General features: G+C 44.8%; 1 protein-coding gene and 2 long non-coding RNA genes across 15 annotated transcripts in view; all 3 read left to right on the top strand.

The window, feature by feature from the left end:
- Nucleotides 1-1,545, top strand: part of CYRIB (CYFIP related Rac1 interactor B) — a 95,158-nt gene extending 93,613 nt beyond the window's left edge. For all 8 annotated transcript variants that reach the window (XM_080578080.1, XM_080578081.1, XM_080578085.1 and 5 more), the window contains one exon: nt 759-1,545. In XM_080578080.1, coding sequence (XP_080434206.1) covers nt 759-822 — 64 coding nt within the window. In that variant the 3' untranslated portion in view covers nt 823-1,545. The remainder of the gene's footprint in view (nt 1-758) is intronic.
- A 5,933-nt stretch (nt 1,546-7,478) lies between these two features.
- Nucleotides 7,479-21,753, top strand: part of LOC308188722 — a 115,087-nt gene continuing 100,812 nt past the window's right edge. For 2 of the 6 annotated variants that reach the window (XR_013945718.1, XR_013945719.1), the window contains exon 1: nt 7,481-9,960. This is a non-coding gene — a long non-coding RNA (uncharacterized lncRNA). Of the gene's footprint in view, nt 9,961-21,753 lie in introns of all 6 variants that reach the window. The other 4 variants (XR_013945716.1, XR_013945717.1, XR_013945720.1 and 1 more) reach the window with 4 other exon arrangements.
- LOC308188724 lies at nt 20,981-21,543 on the top strand. Its single transcript, XR_013945724.1, has 2 exons — nt 20,981-21,080; nt 21,350-21,543. It is a non-coding gene; the product is annotated as an uncharacterized lncRNA (long non-coding RNA).

Below are 21,753 nucleotides of genomic sequence, written 5' to 3'. Positions count from 1 at the left end.
TCTGTCATTGTATGTTCTTCTACTGAACAAATAAAAAATCACTGCAGTTGTGGATCACAACGAAGTGCTAATTTAACATGTTAAATATTTGAATTACAGAATAGCACTTTAACTTTTAAGTTGGTCTAAAAAGAAGATCAGGAAAATAGATCACAACACTGAGGATACACAGTAGTTTAAAATAAGAACTAATCAAGTTTTTTGTAGTGATGAAAACTGTTCTAATGTCTTAGAGAGTTTTGAGGGGAAAGGGGAGTAAAAACACATGCATATTGTACCCTTTGGGTTTAGGAGCACAGTCACTTAGCTAAACAGGAAAGTAGGCTAAAAAGTGGTTAAATCCATTATCATTAAGGAATCCTTAAATGGTTTAGTCATTGAAAGTTTGGAAGAAAAATCTCTGCAGTCATGTCTTATTTGAAGATGTTGCTGTGGACAGAGAGCTCAGAGTTGGTGCTAGTGTTCATAATCAGCTACCACAACTGCTCATGTGAGTTCACTGCAAACTGGCCAACAGCTACCTGAGGCTTATTCTTTAATTCCTCTTGGTGCAAGGCTGTTGAGCTATAGTTTTGATAACAGATTTTTCTGAATGTGCTATTTGGGTGGTTGGGTTAACCGTGGAGTGGGTAATCAGTGGTCAAGGGGCTTGCTGTGACTTAACAAACACAATTTCTTCAAATACGGCTCAAGCTATCTGTACCAAAACAAACCAGCATCTCTGCTCTTCTAAACTTGGCTTTTATTTCTGTGTTTAGGTACACAACAAAGCATTTGAATGATGAGACTACCTCCAAGCAAATTAAATCCATGTTGCAATAACAAATACCTGGAATTCGCACCTGCTGTAGACAGACAGTATTCTGCAATGACTGAGATGCACAGATTTTTTTTTTAGTGATTGCAACTACTATCTCGTTCATTCTTGCTTTTTTTTCTTCTCTCTTCCTGTTTACCCTTTTTTATCACTTTCTTGTTCTTAAGTAAGCTCAGACTTCTTTTCTGTGCCAAATCAATGAAATTATGAATTCTGGAAAGTATTTCTACTTTTCAGAACAGCCATCCTAAGTGGCAGCTAATTATGCGTTGCATTTGGATTTCTCTGTACGGGGGAAAGATTTGTGACTTGAACTAAATATTTTTAAACTTGTGGTTTTTTCTTTTTTTGAAAAACTAATATTTAATATTGCTTCTTCTGCATGGCAAGACTGCCTACTTCTGCTATTTAAAAATCCCTTGATGACTTCATTTTCTATTGCAGCTTATTTTCATGTGCAACCATGAGGAAACTAAAAGCAAATTTGTTTAAATTAACTGTGTTTGTACAAAATGGTACCCAACACAAAAGTTTTTTTAAATGAGTAAAAACTGTTTTGTTTAAAAGTTACGTTTGCATTTTGACTCATTTTTGTAAGGATGTATGTTGTATGTTTAACCTTTAATAACTAACGTTAAACTGTGGTGTGTGCGTAGCAAAATTACGTATGCATGTTCATGTCAAATGATTGGCTGTGGATAAGATAATAAAATCAGCTTTCATTTTTCTAAGTGTGGTTTGATTTACCAGTATTTTGAGTGAGATGTCTTCGTGCTCTTTGGATTTTTACAAAAAATAAATTTATAAATTTTATATAGTGAAAACTCTGCTGTTTCATTACCAGTTACCACTAGAGTCTAGGACACTGATTTAAACCTAGAATGGGGCAGGGTTCCTGCTCTCTGCACTGAGTTGATTCCTTGTCCCCAGAAATACTGCAGAGGGTTTGAGGAGGCCTGGGGGAGGAACACTGTCCGTTCCGTACAGGTCCCGGTGGATGTTGCTGAAGAACCTGCATCATGACTGCTGCCTGTGGTAGCTTGCGCAGCCATCAGAAATGACTTTCCAGATCAGGCTGCTGGTTTGGCTCTTTCCATACCACTGGTGGGGAGATAACTTCCCTCTCCGTGTATACTGGTGTAAACTTTTGTAGAGCTAAATATTTCGAACCGTGTGTAAAATCTGAGTTCTCTTAGCACAGTAAATAATGTTGCCTGGTCTTTGGCTAGAGTTATACTGGAACAAACGTTAAGCTTTGGTGAAGAAAATCAAGTGTTTGGGAAGGGGAAGAATTTGAAGGGGAAAACAAGAACTGAGAATTGCTGTAAAGAGCACCTGGAAGATGGCATATTTTGCATCAGTGGGCAGACATTTAGTGCACCTCATATATGTCTGTGCTGTGATTATACCTGAAATGAGCTGCCAGCATCCTGGAAAGGAAAGGAGGAAAAGAGACTTTAAAACTGTAGGCAAGCAAGAACACACTCAGCTTCATTTGCTGAACAGCTGATGTAACTTTCCATGGCTCCTGATGGAATATACCAGTGGGACCATGCTGGATTTGTTGTGGGCACGCTTCTGCATTAGAAAAGATTCTCCTTTTATTAACTTTTATTTTTTCTGTCAAAGATGCTTAGCAGAGGCCCCTGTTAAAGAGAAGGCAAGCCATGTGCTGTGCTATGTAGATGAATAAAATTTTCTTACTTAGACCTGGTACTTCTCCCTAGTTTTGTTGGCAGAGTCACCCTTGAATCTAGTTGAGAAAGGACAAACCTTTTTTGATTAAAAAGAAGAAAAAAAAACACAACCAACTTTCCCAGGATTGTATGGATATTAAAATCTGTACGTAACCAACAGTTCTGCGTGTATCTGAAATGGTAACTGTCATCCTGAGTTCATTGCCTTTAGGGAAAAAAAGTAAGTTTCATCTCAGCCTTGCTATGGAAAATAGCTATTAAATAATCATAGAATGGTAGTCATACTTGTCCTGTCATGTGTTAAGGCTTTTTAAAGGAACTGTGTTTTCCAGAGAATAGGTTTTAAGCATTGCTTAGGTATAGGGCGGTTTTTGTTTTCAATCTCCTTGAAGAACACTTGAAATAGTAAATCCAGAGTGAGTCCCATTATCGAAGGACTACCAACATAGACTTTTTTTCTTTGTCTGCTTCAGTGGCTATGGATTAAACAATCCAGAATTTCTTACATCGGTTGTTGCGGTCAGATCTTTTCTGCTGCCTGCTGCTATCGCAGCTCCCACCCATGGTGGTTGTGGACAGAGAATAATTGGCGCTTTCTTTTTTTCCTCCAGCATTTGCGTTCCGCAGTTTCTCTGCGTATGCAGCTGGGCAAGGAGATTAGAGCTGTGTGCCTTTCCTTTGGCTGGCCTGCAACTCTGAGAGCTCTTCTCCTAGGGAGCTTTCCAAGGGAAAAGCATAGACCTTGGTGCATGGGGCATCAGCTGTTGGCGTTTCTGAGCTGGAGCCAGTGGGTGTTTGCTACTTGAGCTTTGCTGTCTGTTCCTTGCAAAACCACTCCCTAATCTTCTCCCTTTGTTTTAGTTTCGTTGTCTATGGAAGTGGACAGAAGAGCAGCTGCCAGGCTTGGTATTGATTCTTGGTCGCTGAACGGCTTCTGCTTTATGTAGGTTTGGAGAAGGAAGGGGAATTACCCACTCCTTCCTTCGGATGGCACCAGCCTGAGCAGTCGCACGGAGTCCAAGAGGGCTGGGCACTCGGTGGTTTAAATCAACGCTCTGCCCCATCAGCCATCCTGCCTCTGCGAGCTGCTGTAGCCACCCTGTAGCTGCTCTGGGGAAACAACTGGTTTTTTTTTGTTTGTTTGTTTGTTTGTTCGTTTTAACAGCCTGCTTCTGTGATGTTGGTTGTTTCCTAAAATTTCCCATACAGAATACCCAAATGATAGAAATGGCTATCCTGAAACTGTATCCTTTCCTGTCTATCTTCTGCTTCTAAACCACATCAGATTTCGCTTTGCCAGAAATGCAGCCGATCCCCTGGGCTGCTCAGCACATGAACATGTAAGGCTGCAGTGATTCCTGAGGCCACCCTGGGCTCAGTCCCAGTGGTGCAGCGCAGGTCATCCTTTTATAAACAGGGCTGGAGGAGATCCAGAGGGAGAGCTGCTGAACCTTGCCGGTGGGCTTGGTGTGTTCATCGTGATCCAACTCTCATCCGTGCAATAGGTGTAAGCAATTACCGAGGAGTCATTTATGAAGGAGCACTGAGTTTGTAATTAAATATGTCATTTCAAAAACATCTATGTTTTAATGGCTCAAAGCTTTTTTCACTCTTTTTCCTGATGTGCTGCTCCAGCATAAGGTCTACTTATTGGTCAATGGCAGCAGCTCTCCAGCTGGGGTTAGCAAGGTAAGGAGTAAGGCAATCACAGAATGGCTTGGGTTGGAAGGGATCTCAAATATCACCTACTTTCAACCCCCTGCCATGGGCAGGGACACCACCCACCAGATCAGGTTGCCCAAAGCCCCATCCAGCCTGGCCTTGAACACCTCCAGGGATGGGACATCCACAGCTTCTCTGGGCTGCCTGTGCCAGGGCCTCACCACCCTCTCAGTGGAGAATTTCTTCTTTATATCCAATCTGTCGTACCCTCTTTTAGTTTAAAGCCATTCCCCCTTGTCCTATCACTGCACTCCCTGACAAAGAGTCCCTCCCCAGCTTTTCTGTGGAGGTTCCCTGGGTGTGGAAGGGTCTGGAGCTCCTGGGGCCACCCTCACCTGCAGCCTCTCCAGCACTGCCCTGCTGATTCATGGTTACACCTATAGCTCCACATGAAACTTTTATTTTCCTTTTGGTAACCAGCTGAAAAAAACAAAACATTCATTAATACATGTTGTAAAGCTTTGGTGCTGTCTGTTCTCTCTCACATGCGGCTATGATTGGGAGCGGCTGAGGAAGGTGCAGTTGTCTTCTCCCCTGAAGCAGGCTGCTAGAAACTACTGTGGTCTGCTCCTGGCTGCAGGCTCCTGCCCTGAGGACGTACGTGCTTTGCTCACGCCTGAACAGAGGGCCTTGTGGTTGGTGCCTGATGATCGAGGCGGGGAGTTACAAGAAGTTGGTGAGCAGTGGTGATGGAGTGGGGCATCAGGGAGCTGTTCCTGGCTCCTGCTATGGGCTTCCTCATTAGCTGGTGGCACATCTTTGAGACCAAGGTCTCCACAGGTGACCTGCACAGGTCCCGCTGCATGCTCTCCCCTTCCTCACCATCTGGTGCAAATCACCAATCTGCAGAGGCATGGAGAGCTCCTGCTGCAGGTGCCACTTGCAGTATGACCTTTAAGGCTTGGGGTTTTCCTGTAGGTAGCCACATACTCCATGAACTGTCTGGGGCAGAGAGAAGAGGTGAGCTTTGTAGTCACGGGAGTCTGAGACAGCCCCACGTCACAGCTGGCCTGATCCATGGTCCATCTTTCCCTTGGATGCAGGCAAGGAAGAGGCAGAGCTGCTTATCTCATCCCGGCTCCCCGTCCTCCCTCATTGCATCGGTTCACACGAGCCCGTTGTGTCAAACCTTGGCCAAATGACTGGCCGGTGTCCAGGCCTGGGAAAGGAGGCCGGGTGCTCATCCAGCTCATCCCATGCCACTGAGATCGAGCCCATCGTGTGAGGGGGCACGTGAGACAAGCGTCCTGTTGCAGCACGGAGGGATATGTTGCAGGGCAAAGGGGATGTCTCCATCACCAGCTACATGACCCCTGGTCAGTGTTGGTGTAACTAAAAGCAGTGTGAGAGTGCATCTGTTGAAAGACTCGAGCTTAAGTAATGTGCAAGTCTTAACAGTGCTATTTCCTAGCTTTTAAGCACTTACCTTTATCTTTAGCATCCTTACTGTTGTTTTTAAGGTGATGAACTGAATTTAGCACGGTGCATCTTCCAAATGGCTCGTAGCGAGTGAGAGGGGAACGCCACTGGGAGAGCCAGGCTGGAGGAGCTGTCTGGGCTCATCAGCTGGCTGGCTGTGGTCAGGCTAGGAGAACGATGATTTAATGCTGAGGGAAGGAAAGTTGGCTGATGTCATGAGGAGTTTCCTAACACAGCTCTTACGCTAACATAGGCGTCTTGCAAGAGACGGGGAAGAAGATGGCTCCTGGGAGACTTCGAAGTGAGACTGAATAGAGGCTGAGGGGTGCCTGTTAGGAGATAGTGTTGCACTGCCATGGGCAGCGCTGACTTGCTTGGTCCTTTCCATCTTAAACTGAAGTTTGCACTGGAAACTGTAGCTATGAAGCATTCCTGTGTGGGCAGCTTGAGGTGCCACAATTCAGAAGCTAGGAGGCACTGGACCAAACCCTGGCCTGCAGAGCATCCATAACAACTATAAATGCAACTTTGGCAGGAGTTGCAGCAAACACTTTCTTTTATATTGCACGAACCAAAAAATGCCCTGGAAAAGCTGTCGCACCTCTGTGAAGTGAAATCGTCTGTCCTGAAGATGGCAGTGATGCTCTTCTCAAACGAGCCATATTTTCTGGCTAAATGCCACTGTTCTTTGAGAGTGACTGTCCCACCCACCAACTCTCCCTTCTATAAATTATTGCAATATTACTTTTCCCTTCAAAGGCTCGGTAATCCATTGCTCTCTTTATTTCTCCCCTCATTTCGACACATTAACACAACTTGCTTCACGCTCTGGCTTTGCAAATGGGGAACAACTGGTGCTGCGGCGTAATTGCGTGTCAGCTCTGAAGTGAGCAGCTCGTGTACAAACCCAGCAGCCCAGGCCCCGGAGTTCTGCCTCTGCTGCTCTGCAAGACTACGAGTCTGAAATATGCTGTTAATCAAAAGCTAATTAAACACTTTAATTAGTTTTTACAGGATGGGTTTGGTTATGGGAGGTGCTGCCTAGGTCTTTGTGGTGCAGGAAGGTTTTGCCTGGGGAGCAGAGCAGGAGTGTTTCAATCGGCCGCTCTGCTGAAGGACCTTCAGCCTCACAGGGCACCATTATCTTCGGTGTCTGTCCCCCTTCACCCCTAGCAGAGATGGCTGTAAATGCTACTTCACATCCTGTAAGTGTCTATGAGTGCTGCTGACCATCTTGCTGAAGAATTTTTTTCAGGAAAACGCATGAAAATCTTTTTGAGTTTTTCATAGAGGGATTCACAGTGAACAGCAATGTATATATATAATAAATATCAAAGTACACATGCACATAGATTATAAAATATGTTTGTATATGTATATTATAAATATCCTGTGATATCACTACTCTACGCACTAAATTTACACTAAAACCTCTGTTGCAGGTAAAAGCGAGGGGTTGAGACTGTGCACTGCAATGATTTCATGATTTCTTCAAGCACAGTGTGCTGCTTCTCACCCAGGCCTGTGATGGGGCAGGATTTGGCTGCATTTTTTCCCCCCAAAGTGATATTTTATTTTATTTTATTTTATTTTATTTTATTTTATTTTATTTTATTTTATTTTATTTTATTTTATTTTATTTTATTTTATTTTATTTTATTTTATTTTATTTTATTTTATTTTATTTATTTTATTTTATACTTCACTTCACTTCACTTTACTTTACTTTACTTTATTTTAAATGTTGATAACATCAGACAAAACATACAATACGGGGAAATTTCTGGGGCCTGACTAGCCTCAGGTTAGGAATATCCCACGCTCTCTGACGCTCGATTTCTCTCGTTAGCAAAGGGCTTGGTGCTCTCAGCCCCTGCTGGAGCAAGATGCCTTCTCTGCACTGCACAGGAGCAGCTCCTGGGGGCTGTGTAAGGGGATCAGAATTTGGGCAGTCTGCACCTCTTCTGCAGACTGCTGCTTTCTTCTGGTCGTGGCTCAGCCTGGCCTCTCCCTTGTGCAGAACGATGGTTTATGTTACTGGATCAGTGCCGGTTGGCCAAGCACATCTCTTCTGGCCCTGTGTGCTGGTTTCCCGTGGCATTCCTCATCTTACCCCTTCTCCAGGGCATGTGTGCTCACTAAGATCACTGAAAGATCACAGATCACCCAAAGAACACTGGATGCTGGGGGGTGGAGGTTTGTGGTCGATCATTACATTCCTTTGGTGACCTGCTACAGGAAGAGAAAGTGCACCTAGGCAGGAGGTGAAATGTTCTTGTGTTGAAGCTGTAGATCTGAGGACCACCATAAACTTTCTCCTTTGTGAGAAGCATCTTTAGGACCTCCTTTATGGAAGACTTGCCCAAACCCAGCTGCTTCTGCAACAAACCACCCCACACATGCCTGCCTTGGCAGACTGAAAGCAGAAGGCTCGGTAGGCCACATGCCTATAGCTAAGGCCGGATGGGGCCCAGACACTGTGAGACAGTCCCAAAGCAGTCCTAAAGCCTGACTGGGTGCAAACTGTGGTGTATGGTGGCCATGGTGGTGTCCCAGCAAGCAGGTACCACAAAAGCACCACAAAATTACCACAAAAAAAGATCTTCGCTACTTGATTGACTGCCGCTGAGCTTGTGAGTATTCTATCTGCCTTTTCCTTGACAAATCTGGTTTCTGCCTCATTTGTCTTGTCCTGAACCCATCAGTGTTAGGTTGCATTGATGTCGGCCTGTGCCTTGCACTGGTTTCTGCTCCTCACTGTCCTTCAACTGCTTCTGCCCCCGCTGCTGGCCTAGGCCCTGGCCTTGCTCTTCATGGGGCACAGATGTCGTGGGCTTCACCACAGGACCTGCCCAGGTCCACTCTGACCCTAACTCAGAAGTACTTTGAAGTGTCAGTATTAAAGGCCCCAGCCGAGTTAGGAGAGCTCTCGCCATGGCCGTAACAAAATCAGCGGTGAAAATAAGTTTCTGAGAAGTTTGCAGTGAAACCATAAATGGATCCTACACTACAAGGAGGAAAGTGAAGCAAAGCAGGCTGCATAATAAAGAATTCCAGTGAATTGAATAGATCAACTTGTGAATCAGTACATGCATGGATTTTACAGATAAACTGCACAAGGAAAATAAGTGAAGGTATTTGAGCTCAGATCTCCTGTGCTGGGGAACTGTTTTCTCACTTTAGCTGTCTCATACACTACAAGCTGTCTCATGTGCACTTTAATAAATATCTTGCAACATCTGATGTTTGTGTGGGTATATATATATAATGTATACATTAAATAAAAAACAGATGTTTGTAACGGACAAACTATTAATTGCAACTCCTGAGGGAAAAAAAATGGTCGTTATGGTAATGGTTGGTCTGCAACAAAACATCTGATTTATATAATAATATATTTCTATGATTTTGTTCAGAAAATCAAATGTCTGTAGCAAGCAAAGTATAAGCTACAATTGCATTTCTAGGAATTTAGGAACTGCTAAGCTCACTTAGACCTATGAGTCTTCTAGCCCAGGATTTTGACATTGACCAGAGCGGGGCGGTCAGAGTGCGTTCCAAGAAACCCTGCAACAAGCAGTTAGGTTATCCCTTATCTCCAAAAAAGTTTCCATTCCTCCCTCTGTAATTAGAGGTTAGCTAACGCCTCAAATCATGAGAGTTTATATCTTTCCTGAGACCTCATTTCAAAAATAACTTTAAATATTTACTGCCGTAACTCTGGTCGTGCTCGTTACGAAAGTCCAATCGTGGCTGGAGTTTTGCCAGGGTTTTATTATCTCTCAGCTTCATCCCATTTTCCTGCTGCATGATGATCTAAGGGTGGGTGAGAGCAATGATTTATACGATAACCCAAAAAAAGAATGGTAGCTGTTTTGGGAAATTGTCAGAAAGCAACTAACTTTTCCTATATATAGTTTTTTCCATGTCATGTAACTCACTGCAGCAGGAGCACAGGCTTTGGCGCTGCGCGGCGAGCCGTGGGTTTGTTTTCCACCCTGATGGCTCTGTGTTGGTGGAGATCCTGAGGCCGGGGCCCTCCTGCCAGCTGTGATGTGCTGCTGGCCCAGAGCCACCCCAGGTGCTGGGGTCCGAGACCTGGTCTGGAGCAGCCCCTTCCCCATTGCCTTCCCTTTCCTCTCTCTTCATGCACTCAGGGTCGATCTCCGGGGCAGAGCTGCAAGCGTTGGCCTGCAGGGTGCAGACAAGAGGACCGGCGAAGACCCAGGCATGGAAATATTGGGGCTGTGAAATTTTGGAAGGCCTGTGAACAGCATGCTGGGGAGCTCGTGCAGCCTGGAGCAGGTGAGTTGGGCCATCACAGAGGCAGATGTGGCTCTGGTGGGTGATCTGGCCACATTTGGAACAGAGGTGAGGCAGGTTAAGATGAGGACGCCAGCACGTGGTGATGTGTGATGGGCTGGACTCGCCTGGTGTGACTGGAGATGTGTGGCCTAGCTGCGTGCACACACCCAGCAGCTGCTTTTTTGATAACTCAACAGCCAAATGCCATGCTCGTGCTCAGCATGGTACCAACAGAAGACCATGGCCATGTTTTCTGTATGAGCCATGGTTTGCGGCACTACTCAACAGATGCCTGAGAGCCGCCTCATTGAAGGGAAGCTGTAGTCAAGGCATGGCATGATGCTGGTTCACATGCAATGGAGAAAATGTAGCCAGCAAGTCCTCAGCGTACAGAGCCTTTCAGAGGAGCCCTCACCCCTCTGGGCTTAGCCTCGTGGGGTTTGGAGTGGTCTCTGTCAGGCTCATTATTGCCTGGATGAAAGAGAGGCACTGGGATAATGAAAAAGGGTTCTGGCGGGATGATAACCTCACCCTAGACTCCCTGTTAGGAGTTAGTAATCTTGCTGATAAACTACCTGCCCTGATGTTATCAGTAGGGATCTCAGTGTTTAAAGCTGGATTGATGTCGTGGAGTTCTGTTTCCTCCTCACTCTTTTCACAATGGTAAGGCATTGATGTTTGGCTGGGATAAACTGCTGTATTCCACAGCCATGCGTTTTTGCTTTTGTTGTTTGTTTGTTTGTTTTTATATGTACTAATAGCAGGCAATATTTTAAATGAATTACCCCATTCAGGAGGGAATATTGAAATTGGGTGTTAAGCAGCGATTTTGCAAAGAAGGAAATAGGATCTGAGCTCTTCCCAGGCTGAGGGAATATTTAAACCTGGATCCATCCTTTCCCATCCCTCTCTTCGTGGTCAAAGGTGGTGAATAGAAAGGAAAGGAAATTTAATCCAACTCTGAAAGTTCAGTAAATATTCAGTGAATAGGCTATCCACTGTAAGAGTGGCCTTGCATTTGCTTGAAAAATTCGTATGCACTTTCCAATGTTAATCATACTAATGTGTGCATCTTTAGAAAGCAAAGCTGGCCATGTCTTTCTAAAAATCTGCTAACAATGTCTGTGTGTTCATTTGTATTCAAGTGGTACCTCAGGACCTTTGATTTAATTTTAGGAGCTGTATAAAAAATAGGAAATAGTGTTGCTGTTCTGGTGCTTAGATCAACACAATTAGAGTGGCTATATGTTGAGATGCAAGGTGGAACAGAAGAAACAAATGAACTGGAAGAATAGTCACGAAATGAAGAAAGTTCCCCAGGAAAGATCATATCCTAATTCAGCTAATTGTTGTCTTCTGGACATGACTCAGTGTCCCCAAGTGAACCAGGCATTGTGGCGTGATTTAAAGTAGGGTAATGAGGCCACGTGGCTATTTTTGATGAAAAGTTTGCTGAAAGGTGGGAAAAAGCTGTGTGACTCAGCAAAGCTCTGTCTCGCAGCTCCCAGAGGTGGGGAATGGTCTTCTGGGTGCCTTGTGACCCCCTGTCTGCCTCCCCAAAGACCTCAAAAGCAAAGGCAGGCACCACGGCTCAGTGCTGGAGGGGACGCTCAAGAGCAACAGTAAGACTACGCGCGGTGTTTTTTATCCCATCTTAGCTATTGCTTAAAACCACACTTACTCTTCAGGCTTCGTTTATTGCTCTAGCAGGCAATTTATCCGAATGAGCAGATAGCACAGCGCTCTTTTCTTCCAGATACAGCTGATTCGGATGCTATTAGTGTCTCTGACTGCTTGAAATTGCTCTTTGCCAGTTGCAGCGCCTGGTGCCTTCCTGCACGCAAGCGCCGGGGCTGGTGCAGCTGAAGCACGGGACTTTGGCCATCGTCCCCAGTGTTCCTGATGGAGAGGCTGAGGTAGCACACATAAACCCGTCCTCATGCATTTAGATGACTTCATCAGCAGAGAGCACCGTTTGGGAAAGAGACGTTTAAAAATCTCTTTGTTGGGTTTATAGGTGCTTTAAAGCCACTTAGTCATTTGATAGCAGGTTAAAATTAGTCCATACAAGATCAAGCATCAACACACTCTTTTCCCAAAGCTCCTTATTAGCATTGATTTTTCAGTCAGGAGAATAGTCAAGTAGTGGAAAATTAAATTAATGATACTGCAGTCTGTACGGCTTGCCTGGAAATGCCTGGCATCTTGTGCAGGGACCTTATCACATGGTTTTCCATGACACGAAACCTAAAGATTCAGCAACATGAACACTAAAAAGTCATTCCAGTTTTTAAGGCATTATTTTGACTGCAATGAAAGATCTTCTCCCCTCCTCTGTCTTTCATTTCTGTAACAGTCAGTGGTTGAAATAACGTGACCCTCATTATTCAGAACTTCACTTAGATAACATCCTGGTGATTGTGGTTGCCAAAATCATGAGTGTGCTCAGAAATCGTACATTGATTCTTTCTGAAACAAACAAATAAACAAACGAAATAAAAACAGTAGAAATTAATCATGGTAAAAAACAACAACAACAACAAAACAAAACACACACACACACACACAAAAAAACAAACAAAGTCTAGGTGGGAGGAAATCTCTGCAAAATGGTGTGCTGGGAAGACGGGGTGCGTTCCTAGCTCTTGCGTCTCACTGCTTGGCTGTGGCCAACAAAAGGCCAGGTGCAACATTAGTTGGGATTAACGTGACTTTGTGCCCAGCAGCAGTGGCAGCTGGAGCAGAGGGAAGGGAGGAGGTATCATGGCCAGGACAGAGCTTGCCCTGTGCTCCTCGTGCTCCTGGGCAGTCAAAGATGGATGCGCTGGCACTTTGCAATATGCAATGGAAGGAATTGGTTGTTGAAGAGATGAAGATGAAGGTGCCTTAAGGGTAGTGGGTTCCCCCAAACACCTTTACTTCTGGCAAGTCTTTTTGCATTGGACTAAGCAGACCTACCCTCAAGTACGTCAAAGCAGGAGTCTTGTCTAAGCTCTCTATGCAGAGAGATGTAGAGAGACATTTTCCTCCACGTTGATTCATCCTATGATATGATGGTTAGGCAGACAAGATCAATGACTTTCTGAAGGCGCCTGTGACTACAAGGAGAACCTAGGTGGCCACAGTCATTCCTTAGATAATTCAAGTGATATCATATCAATCCTGGTTTTCTATTACTACCTTTTGCTGAAGGGACAAACTTAAACCAGCACAGGTATATGGTGTACACTCATGGCACTGACACTTCACTTGTAAGGTATCTGCAAGACCAAGGAGGTGACAAAACAGTGGTGAAAATACATTTCAAACAGCAGGGACTGGATAGCCTGAAGTGGGTGGAGCAGGTGATTGGACCATAGAACTTTTTGAGGAAAAATCTGCAGAACAGCTTCATTTGTACCAGTTTATGACTGCTGGGAGGTGAATGAAATCAGCAGAACAGGACTCTTGTGCTAAGCTGTGATCACAGACTGTATGGTGACAAAATGTACAACAGCAAAGACAAAAATTTAATCACAACGTTTTTCCTGCCAATTGACCGGTTACGGGTGTTCTCCATAGGCACTGCAGACCACCTGTTGATATATGAAAAGTCCTTTTTTTTTTTTTTTTGACATAAAACATTTATTTCATGGACACTGTTTAAGTTACTCCTAGCCCATCACTGCTTGTTCCATATGTTCCAGGCTGAAAACTACTGGTTTAGAAGATGTTTAGGGATTGGACCTGTTCATCCCTTCAGAGGGGGACCCCAAGGCTTGTGGTAGAGCTTCTGAGGTCACTTCTTTGAAGGAGCAGGCCTGAAGGTGACCGTACAGGCACTGTAGTAAGGCGCCAACCATGTTTATTAACTATCAGTGGGGTATCAGCTGGAAATAATCCCTACATCTCCCCATTTATTTATTTTTGCTTCCGGGTTTTCTCTTGGAGTGGGGATGCAAGTTTTCAAAGTCAAATTTTGCCTTGTAGGGAAGAAAAAAAAAATAAAAATCTTTCTAAGTGTTGTTTCTTGGGATTTTAGTGTGCCAGGCTGGGGCCCTTGAGGAGGATGTGACCGTCTGTCTCTGCAACCTTGTTAGATCTCCTTCTGCCTCTCCCCAAAAGCATGTGTTTGAGCACTGCAGGAACATCATGTCATCAACACCGTAGCAGCCAGTTACTTTATCCTATTCAGTGCCATCATTTCATAAATCAGATCAGAGGATGACACTGGGTCATTCTGTCCTGACTGAAGTGATTAAGTAGATCTGTGCTATTAACTGCAGTTATCTTCTGAAAATGTCAGACTGCCTGCCAAGATCTTGACATGAGTTAAATAAGCATCTGCTGGCGGAGGACTCGAGCTCTGGATGGGAGGCAAAAACCCAGGGCTCGAGCAGCCTCCCCAGCCCTCCAGATCCCACATTTGGCTGCCCCTCGGGGTTTTGGTTCTGCGCACAAAACTCATGTGCCCAGCAGTTTTATCCCAGCTGTATAGGTTTTGTCCTGGCGAGGTATCATGTAGCTGGTGTGAGGAAATTAAGTATTATTTTTAAAACACTTTTTCTGTGTATTTACCATATGAAATCAGTGTCTCCCTCAGATATCTGGCAAGTATCGTGGCTCTGTCAGATATTTTGGAGAAAGAGCCTTGGCACTGACACTAAATACAGTACGAGAAAGCCTGGAGAAGAGAAATTGCTGCTTTAAGGAGGGAGGATGTCCGCAGCATTGCAAAATGGCACAGAAAGCACATAGGCACGGCTCTTACTGTGGGCTAGGATTGGATTAACATCCCCTCAGCAGTGCTGTGAACCACCTCCTGCCTGTCTGGGGGTCGCTCAGGCCCTGTTAACCCCCCTGCAGCAGTGCCAGCCCTTCGCATCCTTCACCCACAAATGGCTGCTGGCTCCCACGGTGACTCTCTGACAATTCCTTTAGGATCTGAGGGGGGGTAAAGCACTAGGAAGCCTGCACTGTTGGAGAAAAAATAAATAAATAAATAAATAAAATAAAATAAAATAAAATATAAAATAAAATAAAATAAAAAATAAACTTAAAATAAAATAAACTTAAAATAAAATAAAATAAAATAAAATAAAATAAAATAAAATAAAATAAAATAAAATAAAATAAAATGAAATGAAATGAAATAAAATAAAATGAAATAAAATAAAATAAAATGAAATGAAATGAAATAAAATAAAATAAAATAAAATAAATAAAATAAAATAAAATAAAATAAAATAAAATAAAATAAAATAAAATAAAATAAAATAAAATAAAATAAAATAAAATAAAATAAAATAAAAGGTGACACAGGATGTTTGGGAAGACAGAGTGTTAGAGATTCCCTTCTGTGTAAGTGGTGTGTGCACACATAGGTGGATGGATACTTTTGCTTCAAGTGAGTGTACAGATGCAAAGTCATGGCTTACAAACCTTTCCTAGGTTAGGAAAGGGCCACTCATGTTCCCAACACACAAAAACACAATTGATGATGATTTTTGTGTATCATTTAGTTTCCTAGAACTGTTTTGCAGGTATATGTGGATGCTGCAAAAGTATAAAAGGAGACTCTTTATAGCAGAATTGCTTTTTACTTAGCTATCAGAAAGGCAGGACTCCCAGGTTTTATTTTCCTTGGACTTCTACCATTGTCTTGGTTATGGCACTGAACCTCCTCCTGTTAGCTTTGTCACCAAAGCAGGAATTCCTTTGGCCCCGGGAGGCTGCAGGGAGCAGAGCAGACTGGTGGGGCAGCAGGGGAAGGGTGATTTGTGGTGTTAGGCCGGTGCCTGTGTCCTGTCCCTGGGCAGCTTGCTAATTTAGTTAGCTTTGCTTCCAGTGAAAGGATCCAAAATTGTGGATAACTGGGAGAATGTGTTCCCCTGCAGGTGGTTAAAGGGGCTGCATCAATGGAATATTAGGGCAGAGAACCAGGTGTCTTTAGTTTATCAGCCTTCGGCTGTTCACTGAAAGGCACTTTTACGTTCCTATAATTTCTGCTTTATAAGGAAAATTGTATAAAGCCAGGCTTTTAGACCAGCTCCAGGAATGTGCCATTCAGTCCCCATTTAACTGGCTGTGGAGGTGCAGGGACACCTCTGAAGGTACTGCCGCAGCACAGCAAGGGCCAGCAGCATTCAGAGATGTTTAGATGGGCTCCTTGCCACTGAATACTCCAATGTGATTTCCTTACAAAACTCGGGTATTGAATAATTCTCGTTTACAAGGGTATTTCTGGCACCATTGCTGCAAGAGCATCTCAGCTTTAGAACAAAGGGTGGCCGTGGGACGTGGGAAGGATGGGGGCAGCAGCTCTTCCAGCCCACCCTGTGCTAACGGGGGTCTCCCAGGAGTCCTAAAAGATCTCAGGCACATTTCTTTCCTGCTCATGCAGGACTGTGCCGGGAGGCTTGGCCCCGTGTGGGCTGGTGGCAGCGGCTGCAGGCGTTTCCCTCCCTGCAGGCTGCAGCCATATGGGCGCAAGGACACGGGCGGCTCTTGCAGCCTGTGGTTTTGCTGCAGCTGGCTCCTTCCCTTTAAAGTTTTGATTGCCTGAGATAACACCCAAGCTCGGCAGCGGCGTGGCGGTGACGGTCCTTTGCTTGTTGGCTGTAACAATTTATTTGCCTGTTTATCACCCACCCCTCTAATACCTTAAACACAAGGTCAGGAGAAGAAAAGCTTTAAAAAGCCCCTTTTATGGGCTCGTGTGAAAATCAGTGCCATCAGCCACATTATCCCAGCAGGATGTTAGACCTCAAATTCTTATGTGGAGTTTTAAAATAAATTCCCAAAATAGGACATAGTTCAAAATTGTTTAATTTTCAAATGCTTTTCACTGAATTTTTGCATAAATTCGTCGGCATTTGCAGAAAGTGAAAACGGTTGTGTCACATCCTCAGCTGCTGCAAACTGGCACGATGCCACTGAAGTCAAAGGGGGAAGGATAATTTACATCAGTTGAGGTTTTTGGCATTGGAAAGTGGCGAGGAAGGGACACAAATGATTTCCCCACATGCCCCTTAGTGAGTGACCTGCTGTGTCCAACTTCTGCACAACAGGTTTATCATTTTCTTTTGCTACTTGGCACTTTGAGTCTAAGCCCTTTTCCCCACTTCCTCCTGCCAAAAACGAAATACAAGAAATGAGTCAGGTCTCCCTCGCTCTGGATGTATCTCAAAATCCCTTGGAAATAACGTTACTGCATTCTAGTAATAGTTGGCGGGGACTTTTTCCATCCACAGCGTATGGCTGCTAATTATGGGCCTGGCTGTCAGTGGGATTGGAGAGCACCGCACATCTTCGTGTTATTAATTTCCATCACAATTTGGGGTGGCAGATGCTGCTCTGTGAAATGTTACAAAGAACCCCAAAGTTCCCTGGAAGGATTTTTTTGCTCGTGTTAGGGGCTTTAACAAAGACATGTGTATATATTTATTTTCTTTTCCCTCTTTCCTTGGCTCGTCATGAACATATCTTCTCCTCTGAAGTTCTTGGAAAAATTTATTTATTGACCATGAAATTGCTTTTAACCATGCTTGTATTTCCTTAAAGGCATCCACCCACCAATTATTTTTCGCTGCTTCCTCCCCTCCATTTCTTTGCTGGCCACAAGCACAGTCATTCCCTGCCTCTAACATCAGTGAGATCTGAGGGTAAGTCTGAAGTTGGTGCAAATTTCCCACTTTTTCACTGACTTCTCTGGGAAGAAGGGAGGACATTATGCATGAGCTGTGAGTGTCCCTTAGCCTCCCATATGAGTAAAAATATTTTGTGTGGGTCCAGGCACCATGGTGATGGAGCACAAATGGAGCTTCAACATGGAGAAGTGGAGCAGGGAACTGTGGTGTTCTGGAAGCCAGTAGCTTGCCCTTCACCTGTGAAGCTGCTTTGCACCTTGCCACCATCACAAATTCTTGCCTTTTTCATACCAAAATGTGTGCTCTTACAGGGGAGAGCAGAGCAGCCTGATTTGCTCCTCACAATCTGCCAGTGTCCCACAGGTGGGACCTCCTGAGGGTGCTTGGGTGATGGGGAGAGGAGGTGAAGGAAGAGGGTTGAAGCCAAGGGAAATCTGCATACTTCAGCCTCTCTCACCCGGCTGATCTGAGCCACTTTGGCTTCAAGAGTTTGGAGTTTGTGGCACAGCAAAGAAAAGCGTTGGAGCCTGGAGGCCCTCCAGGTGTTGCTGGCAGCGAAAAGCTGCAGCAGGTTGCTCCTCCATGCTCAGGTTGACTTGGGAACCCCTCAGAGCCACAGGCATCCTCAGATTGGTTCGCATGAAATAATGAGCTGTTTTGCTGCATTCAAGTCATGTGTACACCATATGCCATGGCTGAGGGGAAAGCGAGTTGTTCTGGGTTAAACTATAGCCTTTTGGCGTGCTTTCTTCCCTCCTCCCGTCCTTCCCCCAAACCAAGAGCCTTTTCCACTCTCCTGCCCTTAACTTGAGCTTTGCAGGGCACCAGAGAGGAGAACACGCTCGCTTTGTATGGTGAATTAATGGGTTCAAACGGTCACCTTCCACAGCAGAGTCGTGTGGGAAAGAAAACCTGTGTCAATGTGAAACATGTGTGCGCCTGTCCGAGGACGAGGCATCTGATTCATAAATCAGTGGCAGGGAGGTAAGGAGAGATGTGTGGGTTTGGTAACAACTGTCAGGCTTAAATGGTGCATTTTACTCTTTTTCATCTTAAGTCTCCCAAGAAGATCATATTATTGACTAGTATGTTTTCTCTCTGGTGCTGCCCGGAGTTTAAAGCATCCAGAAGGTCAGCGTGTTCCCGTTTCATGTCGTCCCGCGATCCCTGGTGATGCTTTGTGCACATGAGTATGTCAGGGTCTGCAGGGCACGTGTTTGGAGGCCTGAAGAAAGGCTGCACAAGCTGTCCGAGTGCTGCGTCTCGCCCACCACGTTAGGGCTGGTTGCAGCGTGTTGATGCTGCAGTGAGCAGGATGCAAGGAGACTGAAAAATTACTTATCTATGCTGGGAATATTTCCACCAAGGACACATGAACGTGGCTTAGGGGAGGTTAAAGAGAATATATGGTCCTGCTTGTATCAACTGCGACTTCAGTGACAAGTCAGACTGAACTTGCAGCATCTTTTTGTGCCAGGCAGGGAATTGTCCCACTACAGCCAAACCTGCAGCCTGCTGATGATTTGTCCCAAGAAGCTGTCTGCGTACCTAGTAGCTGGCAGCTCTCAGAGATGGGGGTTAACGTGGGTTTGAGATCCAAAAAATTGACTGATCCCATAGTTTGCAGGATTTCCTCTTCTCTAGAGTGGTTTTGGGTTAGTTATCACAACTACAGCAGGTTCGGAAGTGGAGGTGAGCCCCAAACCTAGGGTGCTGACCTTGCACATGGAGGGGCAGGCTAAGAAGGGAAGACCTGGTCTAGGTCAGAGGTGAAACAGGTGGAAAGAAACACACACAGTTTGAAGAAAGATAGCAAGTCTTTCTGATTTCTGATTTTTTTTTTTGAAATGCTTCACTTTTTACCCATTGCATTAGCAGTCCCTGAGTGTTGCTTTCTGGGCTGAGGAAGAGGAAGACCATGCCCAAGCAAACTGCACCGTGCCTTCTCCCACACCACAAAGATCAAATGGGTCCAGCCAAGGCTCTGCAGTTCCTGTTTACTCCATATAAGACGTTTCCAGTCCCGTCGGCATTCATGGTAGTTCCTGTGGCTCGTCCTCGATAACTAACTCCAACTGGCACAGCTGAGACATCAGCGAGATGAATCCTTGGAGAGCAGCCAGCTCTTGCTTTTATTTTGCACTTGTGTTGCTGATGTCAAACCTTTGAACAAGGCCTCAGGCCCCCATTGCTGCGCAGGGCAGACAAACACAAAGAGGGGGCTCTTGTCTTGTGGGGAGGACAAGAAGTCGCAAGAGCTCCAAAGGGATGCCAGACTGCGAGCGTCTGTTGTGGTCCAAGCCGCTGCTTGTTTCCTGCAGTGACGCAAGCCTGTGTCAGTCCTTTTGGCTGGCTGAGCATGTGCGAAGGGAGATGTTAACCTCCCTGGTGTTCCTCTGCCTGTTCGTGCGCACGTGTTTGCGCAAACCGAGAAATGACGTGCTTGATTCAAAGATTTCTGGGTGGGGTGGTTTGGTCTGCGGGATGCTGGAGGTCTGAACCAGGCACTGTTGGGCTGGAAACCTCTGAATGGTGATGTGGAGGGGGCATCTCACGTCACTGAGACTAGCAGAGGCTGCGCCTTAAACTTCTGGAGCTCAAACTTCTGGAACTTCTCATCTCTGCTCTCTGGGGACAGCGACAGGGCCCGAGGGAATGGCATGGAGCTGGGACAGGGGAGGGTCAGGCTGGGTGTTGGGGAAAGGTTCTGCACCCAGAGGTGGTTGGGCACTGGGACAGGCTCCCCAGGGCGGTGGTCACAGCACCGAGCATGACAGAGTTCAAGAAGAATTTGGACAACGCTCTCAGACACATAGTCTGATTTTTGGGTGGTCCTTTGAGGACCCAGGAGTTGGACTGGATGATCCTTGTGGGTCCCTTCCAATTTGGGATATTCTATGATTCTATGATTCCCGGCAAGAGCTAAATGCTTGCCATAGACATCTGTAACAGATGTGGGGAAAAAATAGCATACTCTTAAATAGCCAATGATAATAATCATAGCCTTGGATGTAAATAGCTGACAAGTTGGTCAAATCTGGTCAAAAATGGAGATTAGGCTTCATGCTTGTATGACACTGAATTTGCCTCCTGGTCTGCAAGGAGGGAAGAGAACTCTTCATATTGCAATGGTACACACAGTCTTGGGTTTGTAAGTGATCTATATGTTTGTCAAAATGAATAATTTAATCCTCAGTACTTCAGCATCTTCTTTCCCATGTAGTAACAACACATAGCTCTGGTTTTGTTGCAGTCTATGTTCCTGAGGTGTGCGGCAAGGGCAGGATTGTGCTGTGTGAGAGCAGCGGTTGTTGGTTGACTGTGCGCCGCCTTACTGAGCGTTAATGATTGAACACCTACCTGCACTGCACATGCAAAAGAATTGATTGTTTCCAGGATATGCTGTAGAACTTGCTGTGTTCCACGTGACACTGATCGGTCCCTTCCTGTCCCTGACATAGTACAGCTCCTCGAAGGCACGACACTGTTCCTGTAAGTAGAAGCAACTCCTGTTGATTTGGCTGGTGCAGGAGTAATACTTTGTATACTAAACCTTTATCTTTTTGAATGAAAAATTCCCTTTTCTCTGTGGAAATAAGAAATTTAGTACATGTAAACTCTTCCAAATGAGGTTGATTTATTTTATGCCTTTTTTTTGTTTGTTTGTTCTCTTTCCATATAATGAAAACTTGCCTGTGATGAGGATATCTAGATGCTATGGCAGTAATGAGATTTCCTTGGTTTTACTATGTTTTATACAGGCAGGTGCACACATATTGAAGTTCTGACTTGACATCTTCAAAAGCCTGTACTGAAGCTAAAATATTTGGCTGAGGTATTTGGCCCTGCAGCTGTGGGGCTCCTGTGCAGAAGAACTCTGCAATGCTGAAGTGGATGTGGCTCGCTTTCAAATGGCTTTTCCAATGGGAACCTTTGCTCTTACATTTGGGAGAGAAGTTTTCTACAGAGCCAAAGCATCATGTGATTTGATTTGCCCAAATGTGGGTTGGAAAATATGAAGAAAATTAGTGTAAATATTTTTCTTGCATGATGATAGATATTTTCCCCACTCGATAATATTGACTTTTTATTTCTTTAAGTCTCAGATGTGATGCTTGAAATATATTATATATATACATCTGCTTTCCAGAGTACATAAAAAATT

The sequence above is a fragment of the Anser brachyrhynchus genome (genome assembly GCF_964034855.1).
Source record: "Anser brachyrhynchus genome assembly, chromosome: 2".
In the NCBI taxonomy this organism is placed as follows: domain Eukaryota; kingdom Metazoa; phylum Chordata; class Aves; order Anseriformes; family Anatidae; genus Anser; species Anser brachyrhynchus.
This window is presented reverse-complemented; position numbering and strand designations above follow the sequence as displayed.